This window comes from Capsicum annuum, chromosome 3, assembly GCF_002878395.1.
Source record: "Capsicum annuum cultivar UCD-10X-F1 chromosome 3, UCD10Xv1.1, whole genome shotgun sequence".
Lineage (NCBI taxonomy): Eukaryota > Viridiplantae > Streptophyta > Magnoliopsida > Solanales > Solanaceae > Capsicum > Capsicum annuum.
Window position 1 is genome coordinate 250,663,297 of NC_061113.1, and position 15,701 is coordinate 250,678,997.

Sequence of the window (15,701 nt, forward strand, 5' to 3'; positions counted from 1 at the left end):
GGTTTGCAACTAAACCAGTCGCACTACTAAAGTGATTCAGAGCCTCTATTACTCTGGTAACAGATCTCAAATTGCCTTTACAAAAGATCATTAGGTCATTCGCAAAAATCAAATGTGTGAGCCTTAATACTTTGCAGCAAAGCAAATGATAGTTACTAAAGCATAAGTTGCTCGTTTTTCTTCCTCATGAATTGCAAATATACCGTAATGAGCTCATGTCATGGCAGCAAAAGAGGAGTAAGGATATAAACAAAATGGATATACCAACTGTTGGGTTCAATATGTATGAAAAGTGTGAATGGAAAATGGAGGAAAAATAGTGGAGGGAAAGAGAGATACTAAAATGAAAAGTGTATTCGTTTAAGGGAAAGTTCACTAATTCTCCCACATTGATCGGAGAAGGAAACTTTGAAGTGTTTATAATAAGAAGCACTTACTCTACATAGATTGTGAGGCAAGAACAAGATGGTACCTTGTGCTGTTGTTGGTGCTTGCTCACCCTTGGCAAATGATCAATCAATGAGATTTATTTTTTTGAACAAAATTTATTTGAAGGGAAAAACGCAAACAATTTTTTTGTTTTGATCCTCCATTTATATGCATGCATGCAGTGCCAGGCAAATGATCAATCGATGAGATTTATCTTTTTGGACAAAATTTATTTGAAGAAAAAAACGCAAACAATTTTTTTATTTTGATCCTCCATTTATATGCATGCATGCAGTGTCAGAAACACTGTTTCGAAATGCAGTACAAAAGCGAAATGATGCTTCGAAAGGGATGCACCCCTTCAACGCTGATTCATGAAATGGTATGTCCATTTGGAAAATATGCATTCTTTGGACGAACAGACATTCATGAAATAGTATGCCCGTTCGAAAAATATGCACTTTTTGGATGAACAGACAAGATTTTTCCAGAAAGGTTACCTTTTAAGTGAATCATTGCCACCTTTCAGAAGATGTACCGAACCATTGAGGTACTTATGGCAGAACGAGCCAATCTGGTCTTTCACAATAAAGCGATAGACGGAACTGCCATGAAACGACTTATTAGTAGATTAATAGAGCACTTCGGAATGGCATATACATCACATATCCTAGATCAAGTAAAAGCTCTGGGGTTCCAACAAGCTACTGCTACATCCATTTCATTAGGAATTGATGACCTTTTAACAATACCTTCTAAGGGATGGCTCGTTCAAGATGCTGAACAACAAAGTTTGATTTTGGAAAAACACCGAAGAGGCACCTGATGTCTATATAAATCTGTTTTTATCCACAAGTTTAGTAACAAAAATTTTCTGAATATACAAACTCTTCTTGTCTCTAAAAACATTTCGTGTGATCAATCAAATCGTTGAGTGAGTTCGAAGATATTCCAATTGTTTGAAGTACCGCTACAGTTGATTTGTTTGGCCATTTTATCCTAGAAGAAAAATTCTGCAACCTCGAATACTTGAGGAAAATTATTTTCTTAAGAACACTCCGTGAATTTGAAAGACTTGGCCATTTCTATTTCATCTTATTTTTTCTGGAAAAACATACTTCTTAGAAGAATCACTTTGATCTTATACTGAGGGTGTTGTCGTACTTCATAGTGTTTTTGTTTTATACTTGAACTAATGTTGAAGTTATCCTGTCAAATTATAGATTCTGTGTACCCGAAAACATAGAAAAAACAACACCAACATCATAATTGGACAGCAATTTGTTGTTTTACTCTACATCAACAAGAATTGATCAGGGAACTATTACAACTATCTATTACTTTGGGATAGACTGTTACTCTAAGACCACTTTGGGGTTACAAAGCAAAAAAGAAAAAAAGAAGAAGAACCGTGTGAAGAGATGCGGGTTAGAGGGGAATTGAGCTAAACTTCAAAGACTAATTTGTCAGAAAACATCCTTTGCATCCCATGAATCAGCAGCAGCTAATTCCTCCGCGTCACACTTAGCTTGGTTAGTGGATGTCGATCTTATAACGTTTCATTCTCCCTGCTTCTGTCGGTGTATTCATCAAGAAAATTATTCAACAACTCTTCTGGCAAGCGCAGCATCTTCCATCTCGTTGTTCAAAGTTAATTGAGCTTGTGGTGGATGAGTTTCCAGCTGATCCTTTGCTTTGCTGCCAAAACCCAAGGACAAACAGGTCGGTTAATCATCGTAAGGATTTGTGGGAAAAAAACTAATAAGAGCATCCTAGTTTTGCACAACTTGTAGCATCAGTTTAAGAATATTGTCTTTGAAGGTAGTAGCCTGTAAAACTATAGACCTCAATGGATTTGCAGGTTATTTAAAGCTAGACTTATGTCAAACTGCAGCAGGTTCTGTTTCACACACTTGATATGGAGCAAGCAAACATATGTCACAATGTTCGTTAACACTAAAACTTCATTCCCAATTTCGAGAATCTTCATGGAAGACTTTCATTTGCTTCTCTTCGATGGAAGTACGATTTTCCCATATCATAATATATGAAAAGTAAGAACTAGCATTCTTATTGAGACTATTACTCATTGGGAAGAGTTCACGAATGGAATCAAATATGCAGCAGTATTTACATATAAAAGTATCCTATAATTATGGAAAACCAATGTTCTTCGAATGTCAAATCTAGAAACCACAAAAACAAGGCAAGAATTCACTTCGAATGAAGAAACTAAAAATATTGATATCTCAAATTGGTCAAATTCGAAATCAAGTGTCTCCTTTGGATGAATGATCGAAAAAACAACCTCAAGTAAGGAATATTTTTCAGATTTTGAGACGAAGGAGCTCCTTTGGCTATCAGACCATCCAATATTTCGAAAAAAATTCACTCATAATCCACAGACAGGAATAGCATAACCAACGAAAAGATATTACGAAAAATTAAGACATGAATCAACAAAGAGTGGAGCCCTCTATTTACTTCTCTATGCATAAATAACATCATTAAGGCTTTGAACAATCAGTACACTTGTACTCGTGCCACATTTTCTTGCTCGTCGGAAGTAGGTTCATACCTTATTCTTGCAGGACTTGATGATTGCAGTTAACAACTCATCTCCCGCTAGTTTTCTCACTTGCTGAATCAAGTCGCGCCTTGAGATCTTTCTCCCCTGTAAACACAACTAGATATGAACAACCGTACTTAAAAAAAAGAAAGTAGGCACCGTGAATATAGTGAGTTCAAAGAACTCCAAGCAACATACCTTATGATCCCTATGATATTTTGTAATCAACTTGACCGTCTGAGGAGGCAAGAATTTCGACAGGGCAGCAATCAGTGCAGGAAATGTAATCCAGGGTGATTTTGGATTCTCCATACGAACTCCATTCCTTTGAGAATCTGCAAAAATGGCTACAAAAATTAGCACAATCCTCTAAAACACTCCAATTATCTGCATTGCTTAAGGCGCTAGTTCTTACCTTTGACGTGTGAGGTGAGACTGAAACTGACCACGAACTCCGGGAAAACATAACTATTCATGTGAGTAGTCCACACAATATACTTTCTAGGAGAAAGTAAATTATCAACCCCTGTATCAAATTCCTCGGAACTCGGATGGCACTGTCCTGATCCAGGATGAACAACTTCACTTCTTCCCAATATCACACGACAAAGCAATAGATGCCTTATCCCATTTTTATCAGGAACAGCAATTCGCAGACTGCAAAAAAAAAAAAAAAATATCATGAATCAGTGTCTTTTTTCGCTCTTATTTTTGCATATTTGTCATTTTTTACGTAGTATTTTTAAAAGACATATAACTTTTAACATCGCATATTAATATGATTATTAATAAAAGTAAAGATCAATTCTAGTTACTTGTGTCATGTTTCTGGGAGACACTCGACTCTGTTGGTTATGTGAACAAAAGTCTGAAAGCTACAGCTATCTTTTAACGGGAGATTTGGCCCAAAGCGGCACCCAACAGGCTCTAGTAACAAACATCAAGCAACTACAAGAAAAGTATAGAAGAAATTAAAGATAGAGGGTAAAGTAGTACCAATCGAGTGAATTGTCATCCGGAGAAAGGCATATAGCTTCAGAATAATCTCCATTGTTCGATGGATGAGAAAAACCATACGAGAATATGTTGTCAATTTCATCCTTCGAAGCTCCATACCACGCGTACTTCACATTGGCATTTCCTCCACACTTTTTCTCCACAGCTTTCGAGTAAATTATGAACGATTGAAGCTTCGCTTGCTTGGTGAAGCTAGAACAAGTCTCCTTATGAATTGCCGTAATCTGCGTTGATGATCCAAAACAACCCAAACCCGATAAAAACTTGTTGCATATAATCCCGTATACCTTATCACTTTCATCAATTCTCATCAAACCAGTACTACTTTTCTCTTGATCTTTCGAGCCAACAATTGAACTCTCTGAATCTGAAACTTCCGCATCTTGAACTTCATCATTGCTTGAGCTCGTAGATTCTGCGAATCGATTTTCAAATCCCGGCTGAGCCATAATTTTGTGATGAACTGCTGCTCCCTCACGAAGAAAAGAGAAGAACTGAGGCTTAACAAAGTTGTCCATTACAGAATATCTCAGAAGAAATATAGAAATCCTATTGGTTGATGGAGGAGGACACTTTGGTAAAAAAAAAAAAAAAAAAAAAACTAACAAGTGTTCGATTTAAGTTCAATCAAATTCCCGTAGAGAATTTGATTCTTATGGAATGCAAATTGAAGGTAGCTAAGAAAAGAACAGAATGTAAAGTAGAGAATATTCACAATGAAAAAAAAAAGAATCAATACTTGCTTAGGACAACAAAAAGCACATTGTGCCAAGAAAAGTGGAGGATTATATACTAGTGTTAAATTCTTGTAGAACCAAATCAAAGTAGAAATAGGATTTGTATATGTATATGTAATATTAGTTTGTTTAATAGCTTGGGGAAAAAGAATGAAGGAAATGATAGAAATAGGGAATTAATAGCCAACCGGAAAACACCGCCAAAGGTTTATTGCTTGCGTGCTTGCTTGTTAATCAAGTGGGCGGTGTGAAGTTGGTTTTGTTTGTTTCTTTTTATGTATAGCACAGAGTTTTTATGAGACGATGGATTTGTAAATACCTTTTCTTGTTAACTTGCGTGGGAAGGCGTGTGAGGTTGGCGGTTAAGGGGATTTGGGGTTCGTTGAATTTGTTTTTGGTTGATTTCCTATTTTGACCTTAATTGTTTCAATGGTTTCGTGTAGGATTGGGTTAAGTAAACATTTTCAAATAACGTGTGCCACTACGTGGACGTGTCGTATGGTGTTTCGTCAAAAGTTTATTAATATCTGTATCTATCTATTTTCTTGCAATTAATAAGGAGTGATATTTATTCAAGTAATTATATTACTACTTGAAAAAGTTATCACCAAATAACTTATTTCGAAATTAATTAATATAATGTCTATGATTTTGTATATCAAGTTTATAATATTATTTTATGGGTGTCTAATTTTCATTATTGTTTAGTGGTGTGTCATCCCTTGTTGTTGCTTGTTTTTATGTTTTTTGTTTGTTTATATTTGTTATTTGTGCTGAGTCGAGGATCTATCAAAAATAGTCTGTCTACATAAACTGAAGTAGTGGTATAAACTGCGTGTATTTATCCTCCCTAGACCTCACTCCATGGGAATACATTGGGTACGTTGTTATTGTTGTAGTAGCTGTTTCAAAATTGTTACGTATTTTATTTTTAATAAAAGTAATATTTGAAGATAACTAACCATGAAATAAGTTCTTTTATGATTTTATTCCAATTAAATATGTGATAATTTATTTTAAAATTAATTACTAGATTAGTTATTTATTATGCCGACTACCAAACGAGCCCTTATTCCATTTTAGATTTTGCATTGGGAGGAAGGAGAGGTTTTATTAGGGGTTAAGGAAATTAATTAAGAGGGTATTATTTTATTGTTTTCTATCTTTTATTGTCGGTTAGCTTATGCTCTTTTTTTTTAATTTCCTTTTTTCTTCGTTAGTATTCCACATGGGGCAGATTTATTGTTGGTATTAATAATTTTTAGGAAGGGTACTGCAGTCTACTAGAATTTTCTTTCGTTCTAGTTTTTTTTATAGAAATAACACTGACAAAATCAACATGCACACACTGTTTTGAGGATAAGTTCTTACAAGTTTTTTGAGCTGCATTTATAGGAGCAGGACCACAAAAAAAACTTATTTTCTTGAGCATTTAATGTATTAACCATCTGTTTTTCTGAATTTATAATCCCTATTGATCAGAGTTTTACTCTGACATCTATCTCCAAAGATTTCACTTATGATAATTTATTTAGTATATTATTATTGTTTAGTGATTAGCGTATTTGTTCTTTATCTTTGACCATTAAAAAGAATAAGTAATTTAGCTAAATTTATTAAGTATATTATTATTGTTCATTGATAAGCGTATTTGTGCTTTATCTTTGACCATTAAAAAGAAGTAGTAATTTAGCTATGGTTCAAACTCGAATAAATGGTTTTCTTTTCTTTTGTTTTATTATCAAATATAAAAAGCTTTTGCGGCATGAAAGCAACAACCCTAAGAAATAAAAAATTGGGTTTACCTTTCACAGTTGCAAAAGAACACCGCAATTATTTTGTAATCTTCATGATGAAGGAATATAAGAGATCATGTCACTTTCTCATCAGTGCGAAGTTGCGGCTGATCTCATGAACGTCCTTCAAACTTAAATATGGGATCGGATTAGGATAATAACTTTGAAATAAAATTTAAAATTAACATTATCTCATATTTAGTGTGAAATAATCACTAATTTCAAAAATAATTTATCTCACTATTTGTACTAAAATAGTGATGAATTACTATTCCATATGAAAACATAAGGATAAAATTGTCCAATCAAATACCCCTGCCTAACACATCACGCGTACCAAACAACCCATGATGGTCTTAAGCCCTTAGGTCTGCAACAAATAGGCTCAAGAGATGGAGATAAGCAATTCACACGCATATATCAGCCACAAAAGCCAAAATCTATCGAAAACAGTCTCGCGCTACTTCATCTGAGATAGTGATATAGACTACATACAGTTTACCCTCTCCGAATCCCACTTTGTGGGAATATACTAGTATATTGTTGTATATATAAGCCACAAAAATAAGGGGGAAAATCGAGTACAAGCATACAAACCTTGATCATAAGAAAATTGCTCATATCATAACTGAAAAACTAAACAAAAGATACTACTTTCTACGGCAATGCCATGACAAAATTGTGGGACCAAATCCAGAAAATTCAAAGTGTGCTAGCCAGAAGGCGAAATGCTTCAACTATGAACTCTTCCACGTAATAAGATTACACTAGAGAACACAATTATACATTTTGAGACATGCATCTGGTGCAGAAACCTCTGCTGCTGCAGAAAATCTCCCCTAATATCTTACAAACTGCTTCATATCGTCACCTCCTTTCTTTCCATAGGGATTTTTCTCACTGAACCCATTTCGGCTTCCTTCAACTTTACGCTTTTTCTGCCTGAACTTGGATGCATTGCTATCTATGTTAAGGTGTACTTTTGGAGGATTAGAAAAACAAAAGGAAGAAGCTACAGCCTGCAAAACAGCCATTTAATCTGTTAGTAATTTATGGATCGGAGTAATTCACATCTCCACTTATTTGCTATTCAAATGCATAAGCAAATTCCAGCATTTGAAGGTCAATGCACAGATTTTGACAGCCTAAATTGTAGCAGATTTCTCAGGCCGTGTGTGTCACATACACACTCAGGCGACTTACACTGTCATATAAAATTCAAATAACGGAAAATCTTTGGATCAAAAATAACAAGGCACTCCTGGAATTCTTCCCAGGTACAAGAAGCCTGGACCATATTCTAAATGTTTCCTTTCGTCCTTAAGTTGGAAGATCTAAAATGGTTTAATGCTACTTAAAAGGGAACTTCAGAACTGAAATTTCAAGTGTGCATATGTTAACATGAACACCCTTAAAATAGTAATAAAACCATAAACTTCTAAGTAGTTTTTTTCCGCACCGGACTAAAACATATCAGTTTTTATGCCCAAATTCATCCATTTTATTATTTCTTAAATATTACACATCTAGGAGAATGTATCTGCCATAACATTGGAAAAGGAAGCAAGATAAATACCTGCAGATCGAGTCGGTGAACATTGAATATTTCCTTCATGGAATGAGAATTATATGATAGTAAATAGGACCTATATGCCTCCTTAGCTGACTGGTTCAAGTAATAGTTGTTTGCGACCAATTTTTCCTGAAACAAATTTTTGCATTTCTTTTATTTCAACACAAAGGTCCCCATCATAAGGTAAGAAAGAAACACACTGGTTGGCTAAATAAAACAAATGCAAGCAGCTGCTGCAGATTTACCAGGAGTGACTGAACATTGGCCAGCTTCTTTTGATCAAATTCATACTCTTTTACAGGCACTTTTGCCGCCTGTCATAAAAGTGCTACACATTAGGCTATTAATGCAAAGCCACAATTTAATGAAGTTATGTAAGAAACATTGAGAAACTCTATTCTGAAGTCATCAGGAAACAGTTTGAAAGAAATGCCAGCTAAGTTGAAGAACTAACAATTAAAACAGGAAAATCAGTTTGAAGAGCTCTGACTTTTAGAGGGCTTTTACCAGATTAATTAAGTATATTTCACTTATACTGGGTAAATATATTTTCTAAGTACCACAGCTCCTAGCTCATATTACTTCAAGGGATCAATGCTTCTGATGACACATTTAGGATTCTAACAGATGTTTCATCACTCTGTAAATTTTAACAGTGTGATTGTGAAGAGACCTTCAGGTACTTGAGAAACTGCAACTCCTCTGGAATCAAGAAGAGTAAGGCATTTCCTTTAGCACCTTCACCACGTGCTGTTCGACCAACTCTGTGTATGTATTCCTGTAAAGGTTTACACACAAATCATTAGAAGGAAAGAGAAATCCTTCATAACCAACTTCGAAAACCCATAAAGTGTCTATTACCTTGGGTTCATCAGGGGGATCAAACTGCACAATCCAGTCCTGGAAAGAGAGACATAACAAGTTATGAGGAAGCATGTCACAGAATTTCAAGCTTCATAAGTTGTACAGTAAAAACTTGTTACTTCTAATAAAAATGTATCGACAACCTCCTTTCAAATCAAATAGAACACAAAAAAAAGTAAAAATAGAGAAGTACAATTGATAGCATGACAAGATAATTGAAGCAGAAGGCATTGAGCACCAACTACATTTTCTCTTTCTTCAATAAAAGATTTGTTTCAATTCCCCCACCCCCACGCCCGAAATCCCAGAAAAAGAAAGAATAGTGCAGCAGGTTCACTTTCCACAGACTTAATATACAGGTTCCAGCCAAGAATAGACCACAGACTGCTTTGATAAGAGGTGAAGCAACATACCACAGCAGGAATATCCAGACCACGTGCGGCGACATCCGTACACAACAGGATGCCCTTCTTTGCATCGCAAAAATCAAAAAAGGTAGATGTTCGTTTTTGTTGCTTTTGCTTCCCGTGAATATCATAGCATTCAATCTTGATATAGCGAAGAAGTTCAGAATGGAACTTGACAGAGTTGCAAGATGAGAAGAAAACCATTATTTTCTTTGACAGGTTCCTCTTCAAGAATGAATAAAGGAGAATAAATCTCCTGGCACTTGGGACAACGCAGTATCCTTGTTGTAGCCCTTCGTTCGTGACCTGAATTGACCATATAACCAAATAGACTTACAACATGATCTTAAATTAAACATATACTAGGAGGAAAGACATGAGTTTGTATATACCCTCCTCCTCCCATCGTCCACATCAATGTAGATAGGAGCTGTCAAAGATAAGCGTGCAAGGTCTTCAACCTGGAAACAAATGAGCAGATCTCAGCCAACCTCATTTACTGTGTCGATATTTTCACTTTCTCAAATTATCATAAATTTATATTTAACCAACATATATGACATGACATGTATTACTTTCAGGAGTCTCTTAATGGAGATCCTCTCTTTTCTATTTCCAAAATGATGTTTGACGTTGGAGAAAAATGCACTTGAAAGCGGGAATCTACTACTTGCTTTTCAGCTAGGAGGACCATGAAACACTATACCTTTTTTGTCTGTGTGGCCGAAAAGAGAGCAGTCTGCCTCCCCTGTAGAGCAACTAGCATATTAGTTTAACTCGGAATAATAAAAACACCGATAGTTGAACATACAAAGAATAATGAGAAACAAGACGTGCAATGAACTACCAGATATGCTGACAGAAAACACAAGTTGGAATAACATAGAAATTACACTAATAACAAGTGATTACATGAACTTTTCAGCCAGGCATGTCTGGTTTTGCACATACTGGTAGCCATTAGTCAAATAGCTGAAAAAGATATTCATCTCAACTTCAAGCATCCACATGCATTTAAGAACATTTACATCAACCTAAAGATTATTTTAATGTAGAAAATAATCAAAACCGAGAACTTGCAAGGGCAAAGAAAAAATGCATCTTTGTACTTAGTTCTAATTAAAATCATTAAGGAGGCCTAGCACAGGAAATCATACTTAAATCTTAAAATTGACTATCAGTTTAGACAAAAATTTCACAAAGTTATTGTTTTCACAAGACTTAGCAGGTAACACTACTGCTTTGGTGACTACCTCCTTTGGTAGAAGTTTGAGGATTTGCTGCATGTCTTCCTCAAAGTTTGCTTCCAAAATCCTATCAGCTTCATCAATCACAAGACACTGCAAGTTTAGGCACTAATTTCAGAAACCACATTGATCCTCGGACACAAGCTCAGGTAAGCTATGAATAGTTTGTAAGGTAAATTCTAATAAATATCACAGGTGAGAATTTTTGAGAATAATGGATGTCAATATATATCATACTAAGAAACGACATCATAAATAGATATAACGAGCCACTTGAAAGACGCAAGTACCTTAAGGTTCTTATAAATGAAACCCTTGGTATTTCTAAGATGATCAAGAAGTCGGCCAGGGGTGCATACTAAGAGATTAGCCCCTTTTGCAATACGTTCTGCCTCTGCTCTTCTTGCTGAACCACCAATAACCAACCCGAGAGTCTGTGAGTGATACTTGAGAAGATCCTTTGCCACAGCATGCGTCTGAGTTCATTATTAAGACTGTAGGTTAGCCTTGAAAGACACTCTTAAATGGGCAACCACTGTCCAATAATGTATTACTTTCATTGTTTAGCTAACAAATTCAATATAGCTGAACCACACAAACTTGGGATAGTAACATATATTATCTTCAATAATTGGGACATTTTTTGCAACAGCTCCGTGTGCAGTCAATTTTATTGTACCTAGATACTATCAACAAGCTAATACAAGACAAAGGTGAACTGTGAATTCCAGGCTATCCCAGTTCCTCCACATATTTAGTTGTAGGCGATTCATACATGCATCTTTATATTCCCATATTTTCAATGAAAGTAAAAATAGATAACTTCATTATCTTTAACGGATAAGGATAGAACAAGCTACTCCATTCTTCCCATAACTCGACCTAATTTGACCTCAACAGTATGAAGAGTAAAACGTTTGGACAAATTATTATCTTAATTTTGGTTAAAAGATGGTTACTCTAACATTTGCTCTAATGTTAATTGCTATTTAAATTATTCTTTTAATAAATGTTAATTGCTAGTTATAAAGATGTCAAAGTCAAATTCAATAATTCTAAAGCAGAAACAACTTATATTAGTTTGTATTGTGGAACTATAGTTACATTTTTGGAACATGTTCCTAGCTATTTTTGCTTTCAACTGGTCCATGCCTCGTACTGTCAGAGATGCTAATGTCAGTCGGACCTCTAGAAAGTTGAAAATCTGATCAGAAAGATATGGATCATGGTCCCAGCGTAGTTTTTGGTGTATCTGGTGTTGAAGGAATAGGGGATGTTTTGATGGGAGTCAACTCAAATAATAGGGGATGTTTTGATGGGAGTCAACTCAAATACGTTCTCTTCATGCAAGATGTTGGTTAGTCTATTTAGTTGGGCAAACCATTACCCTGTAAATAACATCACATCTTCCTGGATTTTGTCAGTTCTTTAGTTCTATAAGGTTTTCTGTATTCTGGAATGACAAATCCTCTGTTGCTGTAACCTAATAATGACATTGAATTACTTCATCAAAAAAAGTAACACCTAAGAGAAGTGTATGATGACATCAAATTACTTCATCAAACAAAAGTAACACCTAAGAGAAGTCAAGTTTATTAAAGGACAGATCAAAAATGGGAAGGAGTTCAGTTTTGTTAGGACAGTAGTATGCAGCAAGGAAATCAGCCATATCAACTAACCGCATATAGTCATCCGCCCTGTCCCACCGCCACCCTCACAAACAAAAAAGCAGGAAGACTAAAAAGAGAAAATAAGCAAAAAGGAGAGGCAGGGAAGACTGAGTATTTACCTGTATAGCCAGTTCTCTTGTTGGGCAAATAACAACCACCCCAGTTCCATTACGAGGTGTAAAGTGGACGTGAAATAATAACTCCACAGCTGGAATCAAAAATGCTAATGTTTTACCGGAACCAGTTCTTGCAGCTCCGAGAACATCCTTGCCTTCCAGAAGAGGAGGAATCGCCCTGGCTTGGATCTTCAATACCAAAGATAAACAATTAAGGTAGGAATGTTTTGCGAGAACAATGAATGTTAGCAATTCAGTAAACCAAAATAGAGACATAAATCAAGTAGTTCGAGTCCTTGTGGACAAATTATTATCAACTCACTTTTGCAAGCTCTGGAAAAGATATAAAAAAAATTCACTTCAAGCAACTGGAGACAGAGTCCAGTAATAAATAAGAAACTCGTTGACATCATTCAGTTTAATTTCTACTTTTCCCAAATTAATATCTCACTAGTAGCCTGTTTGCCCAAGCTTACTTTTTCCCAAAAGTGCTTATTTTTAAAAAAGTAAGGTGTTTGGCCAAGTTCTTGGGAGAAAGTAAGAGCTCCTGGGAATAGGCAAGTAGCAAAAGCTGTTTTTCAGAAGCTAAAAAAATAGTTTTTCCCTAGAAGAACTTTTTTGAAAAGTACTACTGAGAAAACGCACTTAGGGGTCGTTTGGTGTGAGGTATACGTTATAACAGCCCCGGGATATTAGTTAGTCAAGGGATTATTTATCCCACCATTTATGCTTTAGTGATGGGATAAGATATCCTATATATATGGTGGGATAAGATAAGATGTCTCTCCTCTTCTTATTTTTGAAGCTTGTCCAAACCAGATATAGCTACTATCTGCTTATGAAAACACTAGAAAATGCAAATTGAAAATCTAATAAACAACTAACATGCCATCAAGGATACCAATTTTCATCTTTTGAGGTATAAGCAAGGCAAATAAAGATAGAAAAGCGTGTAATTTACCTGAGTCATGTACTCAAATCCCATATCCTTGATTGCCTTCATGGTGGGTTCAGAAATTTCAACAGAGGAAAACAACTCCGCACTCATAATACCTAATCCACTCTTCATCTCTTTCTTAATCTCCGCCTTCAGTTCATCATCCAATTTCTTCTGTTCTTCATCATCCTCTTGCCTCTCGTCTTCTTCGTCCTCGTTCTCTTTCTCCTTCTTAGTCTCCTTTTCCACAACCATTTTGTTCCTCTTGTCTCTCTTTCGCTTTCTCTTCTTCTTAATTGACTCTTCTTCTGCGACTACTATATTAGGGTTTTCTTCAACCTCAACCATGGCTGACAACATGTAAGTTGGCAGTGGCAGCCGCGGCGGGTTCACTGAATAAAACATATGGGTTTTTCTAATTAGTCAATTTAAAAAATTAGTGTAAGACCACAACTTTGAGCTATTATCAGGTAAGTTAGACTAATAAAAGCAAATACAATAGTGATATGTCTTGCTGGTAGGAGGTGTCAGATATACATTAGATTTAGTCGCAGTGCGAGAAATCTGGTCCGAACACCGCAGTTATCCAAAAAAGGAAATCAAATACTACTGTACAATATATTAAACCTGTATTTTACCACTAAAAAACAATTGCGCGAAAAAAAAAAGGAGCTAAGGATTTGCTTTATTTATACACTTATGATAAAAATTAGGAAGATACATTTGATAGTTGATACCGTAGGAGAAAGAGAAACTGGAGATTTTGCTCTGGCAGAAAGTTATGCAGATTGCAGAGGAAGAAGAAACGAAGAGGGAGGAGGGTTTTGGCGAGAGCTGAGCAGAGAGTCTGTTATTATTTGGGCTTCGTTTGTTTGTTTGTTTTCTATCGAGCCCAATTAATAAAGGTAAAATCTATGTTTGGGCTAAGATTAGGACCTAGATGGGCCGAGACTCAAGCTCAGTAAGCTGCTTACATGGGCTATCCAGAAAAAGACTTATAACTCGGGAAGTTATATCTAGTGTCCTTCAAAGTAGTCGATCTTAAATTTTTATCCTCAAAGTGTGTGGTCTTAAATATTTATATAAATTACATAAATACACAACTTATATTTTCAATGTTACAAAAAATCTCAACTCCCTAAACATATTACAAAAATCCCAACATATACACAGAATGCTATGTATATGTCGGCTATGTTATGTATATTAATAGGTAGAGAGAGTAAAATAATTAAAAAAGTGGGAGAGAGTATAATTATTTCCAAAAGGGTTGGTATTATGTTATTTATACATAATATTTACCCCCATAAATAAGTTCTAACATTTTTCTGATAGGTAAAACTTGTGGTCATCAGGTTCACTGTCTTAATATGTCTTGAACGTCTGTCTTGTGGGTAAAGTTAGAATCTCTGTCTTCTGGGCGATATATTTAAATTTTAACTTTTGCATCTAAGTCAGAACTTCTGATCAATTGTGCATTTTCATCTTCTTAAAATGCCATGAATATCTGTCTTATGAGCAAGACTTAAAATATCTATCTCTTGGACAAGATTTATTAAGTTGGTTAAAAAAATCAAGGTCGCCTCTTATTTTAGGGTCATTTCTGAATTTAATTCAGTATAACTCAACCTAATTCAACATTTAACAAATAACAGATCAAACAAACTTATGTTCAATATTTTCATAAGTTTATTTATATGATATATGAGGCACAACTCGATTGGCCCCATAACTTTTAGATGAATTAAGTCGAAGGGATTATAATTTTACAGATTATATTTGACAACAATGGCACAATGGAACTATGGAAGTCTTGTGTCGTAAACTTCAATCCTATCTCACCTATACGATTGAGCCAAATACACGTGAGTTCTTATTTTCTAGATATACAAATTAAAGGAGGAGGAGAACTAAGCATTTATATTTAAACGTTATCATGGTGAGAGACTATAACAAATGACAATATATCCAATATAATCTACCAATAAGATTCGTGAAAGTAAAATGTATGCAGATAATACTTCTTTTTTTTTAGTCACGAGGCGATGACTATAAACTTCAGTTGGACGATAACTATAAAACTACAGAATATATAGAGAGATTCAAATTATGTTTAAAAAATATCATGATCAAATGTTAATGATCTCTCTTTGTTGAGTTTTAATCATATTGTTAGTATAAAAAAATATATTTGCGAAAAGAAGAAGGTTATTATGTCATTTCCCTTTGTTAATAGAAAACTAAAAAGTTCTTATTATTGTCGAACCTCAAATTAAAGTGATCAAACATAGAAAATGTCAATACATCTCAAAAGCCTATGTGAGTCCTCATAGTTACCT

The 15,701-nt window shown here is 35.0% G+C and overlaps 2 protein-coding genes across 3 annotated transcripts; both read right to left on the reverse strand.

The window, feature by feature from the left end:
• Window positions 1-1,698: 1,698 nt before the first annotated feature.
• On the reverse strand, window positions 1,699-5,170 carry LOC107862385 (probable inactive poly [ADP-ribose] polymerase SRO5). The gene is made up of 5 exons (XM_016707953.2): window positions 3,995-5,170; window positions 3,414-3,655; window positions 3,197-3,333; window positions 3,008-3,103; window positions 1,699-2,127 (listed from the first exon to the last, which is right to left on the reverse strand). The coding sequence occupies exons 1-5, from the start codon at window positions 4,531-4,533 to the stop codon at window positions 2,032-2,034; spliced, it is 1,110 nt and encodes a 369-aa protein (XP_016563439.1). The 5' UTR covers window positions 4,534-5,170; the 3' UTR covers window positions 1,699-2,031.
• Window positions 5,171-7,146: 1,976 nt separating this feature from the next.
• Window positions 7,147-14,240, reverse strand: LOC107862384 (DEAD-box ATP-dependent RNA helicase 51). 2 transcript variants are annotated; one of them, XM_047409792.1, is made up of 13 exons: window positions 14,100-14,240; window positions 13,387-13,754; window positions 12,429-12,614; window positions 10,930-11,115; window positions 10,646-10,732; window positions 10,099-10,140; window positions 9,785-9,853; window positions 9,399-9,698; window positions 8,983-9,021; window positions 8,795-8,899; window positions 8,367-8,435; window positions 8,125-8,250; window positions 7,147-7,567 (listed from the first exon to the last, which is right to left on the reverse strand). In XM_047409792.1, exons 2-13 carry the CDS (start codon window positions 13,720-13,722, stop codon window positions 7,388-7,390), a joined length of 1,725 nt encoding a protein of 574 aa, XP_047265748.1. In that variant the 5' UTR covers window positions 13,723-13,754; window positions 14,100-14,240; the 3' UTR covers window positions 7,147-7,387. The 2 variants fall into 2 exon arrangements, with proteins under 2 accessions (XP_047265748.1, XP_047265747.1); XM_047409791.1 differs by having other exon boundaries at window positions 14,084-14,240.
• Between the last annotated feature and the right edge of the window lie 1,461 nt (window positions 14,241-15,701).

Coding starts and splice junctions, on each gene's coding strand:
- LOC107862385 (XM_016707953.2), bottom strand. CDS start 4,533: ATGGACAACTTTGTTAAGCCTCAGTTCTTCTCTTTTCTTCGTGAGGGA. Junction 3,656..3,994: donor GATGACAATTCACTCGATTG/GTACTACTTTAC, acceptor TTTTTTTTGCAG/TCTGCGAATTGCTGTTCCTG. Junction 3,104..3,196: donor AATATCATAGGGATCATAAG/GTATGTTGCTTG, acceptor TTGTGTTTACAG/GGGAGAAAGATCTCAAGGCG.
- LOC107862384 (XM_047409792.1), bottom strand. CDS start 13,722: ATGTTGTCAGCCATGGTTGAGGTTGAAGAAAACCCTAATATAGTAGTC. Junction 10,733..10,929: donor TCATTTATAAGAACCTTAAG/GTACTTGCGTCT, acceptor CTAAACTTGCAG/TGTCTTGTGATTGATGAAGC. Junction 9,022..9,398: donor GTCTGGATATTCCTGCTGTG/GTATGTTGCTTC, acceptor CTCTCTTTCCAG/GACTGGATTGTGCAGTTTGA.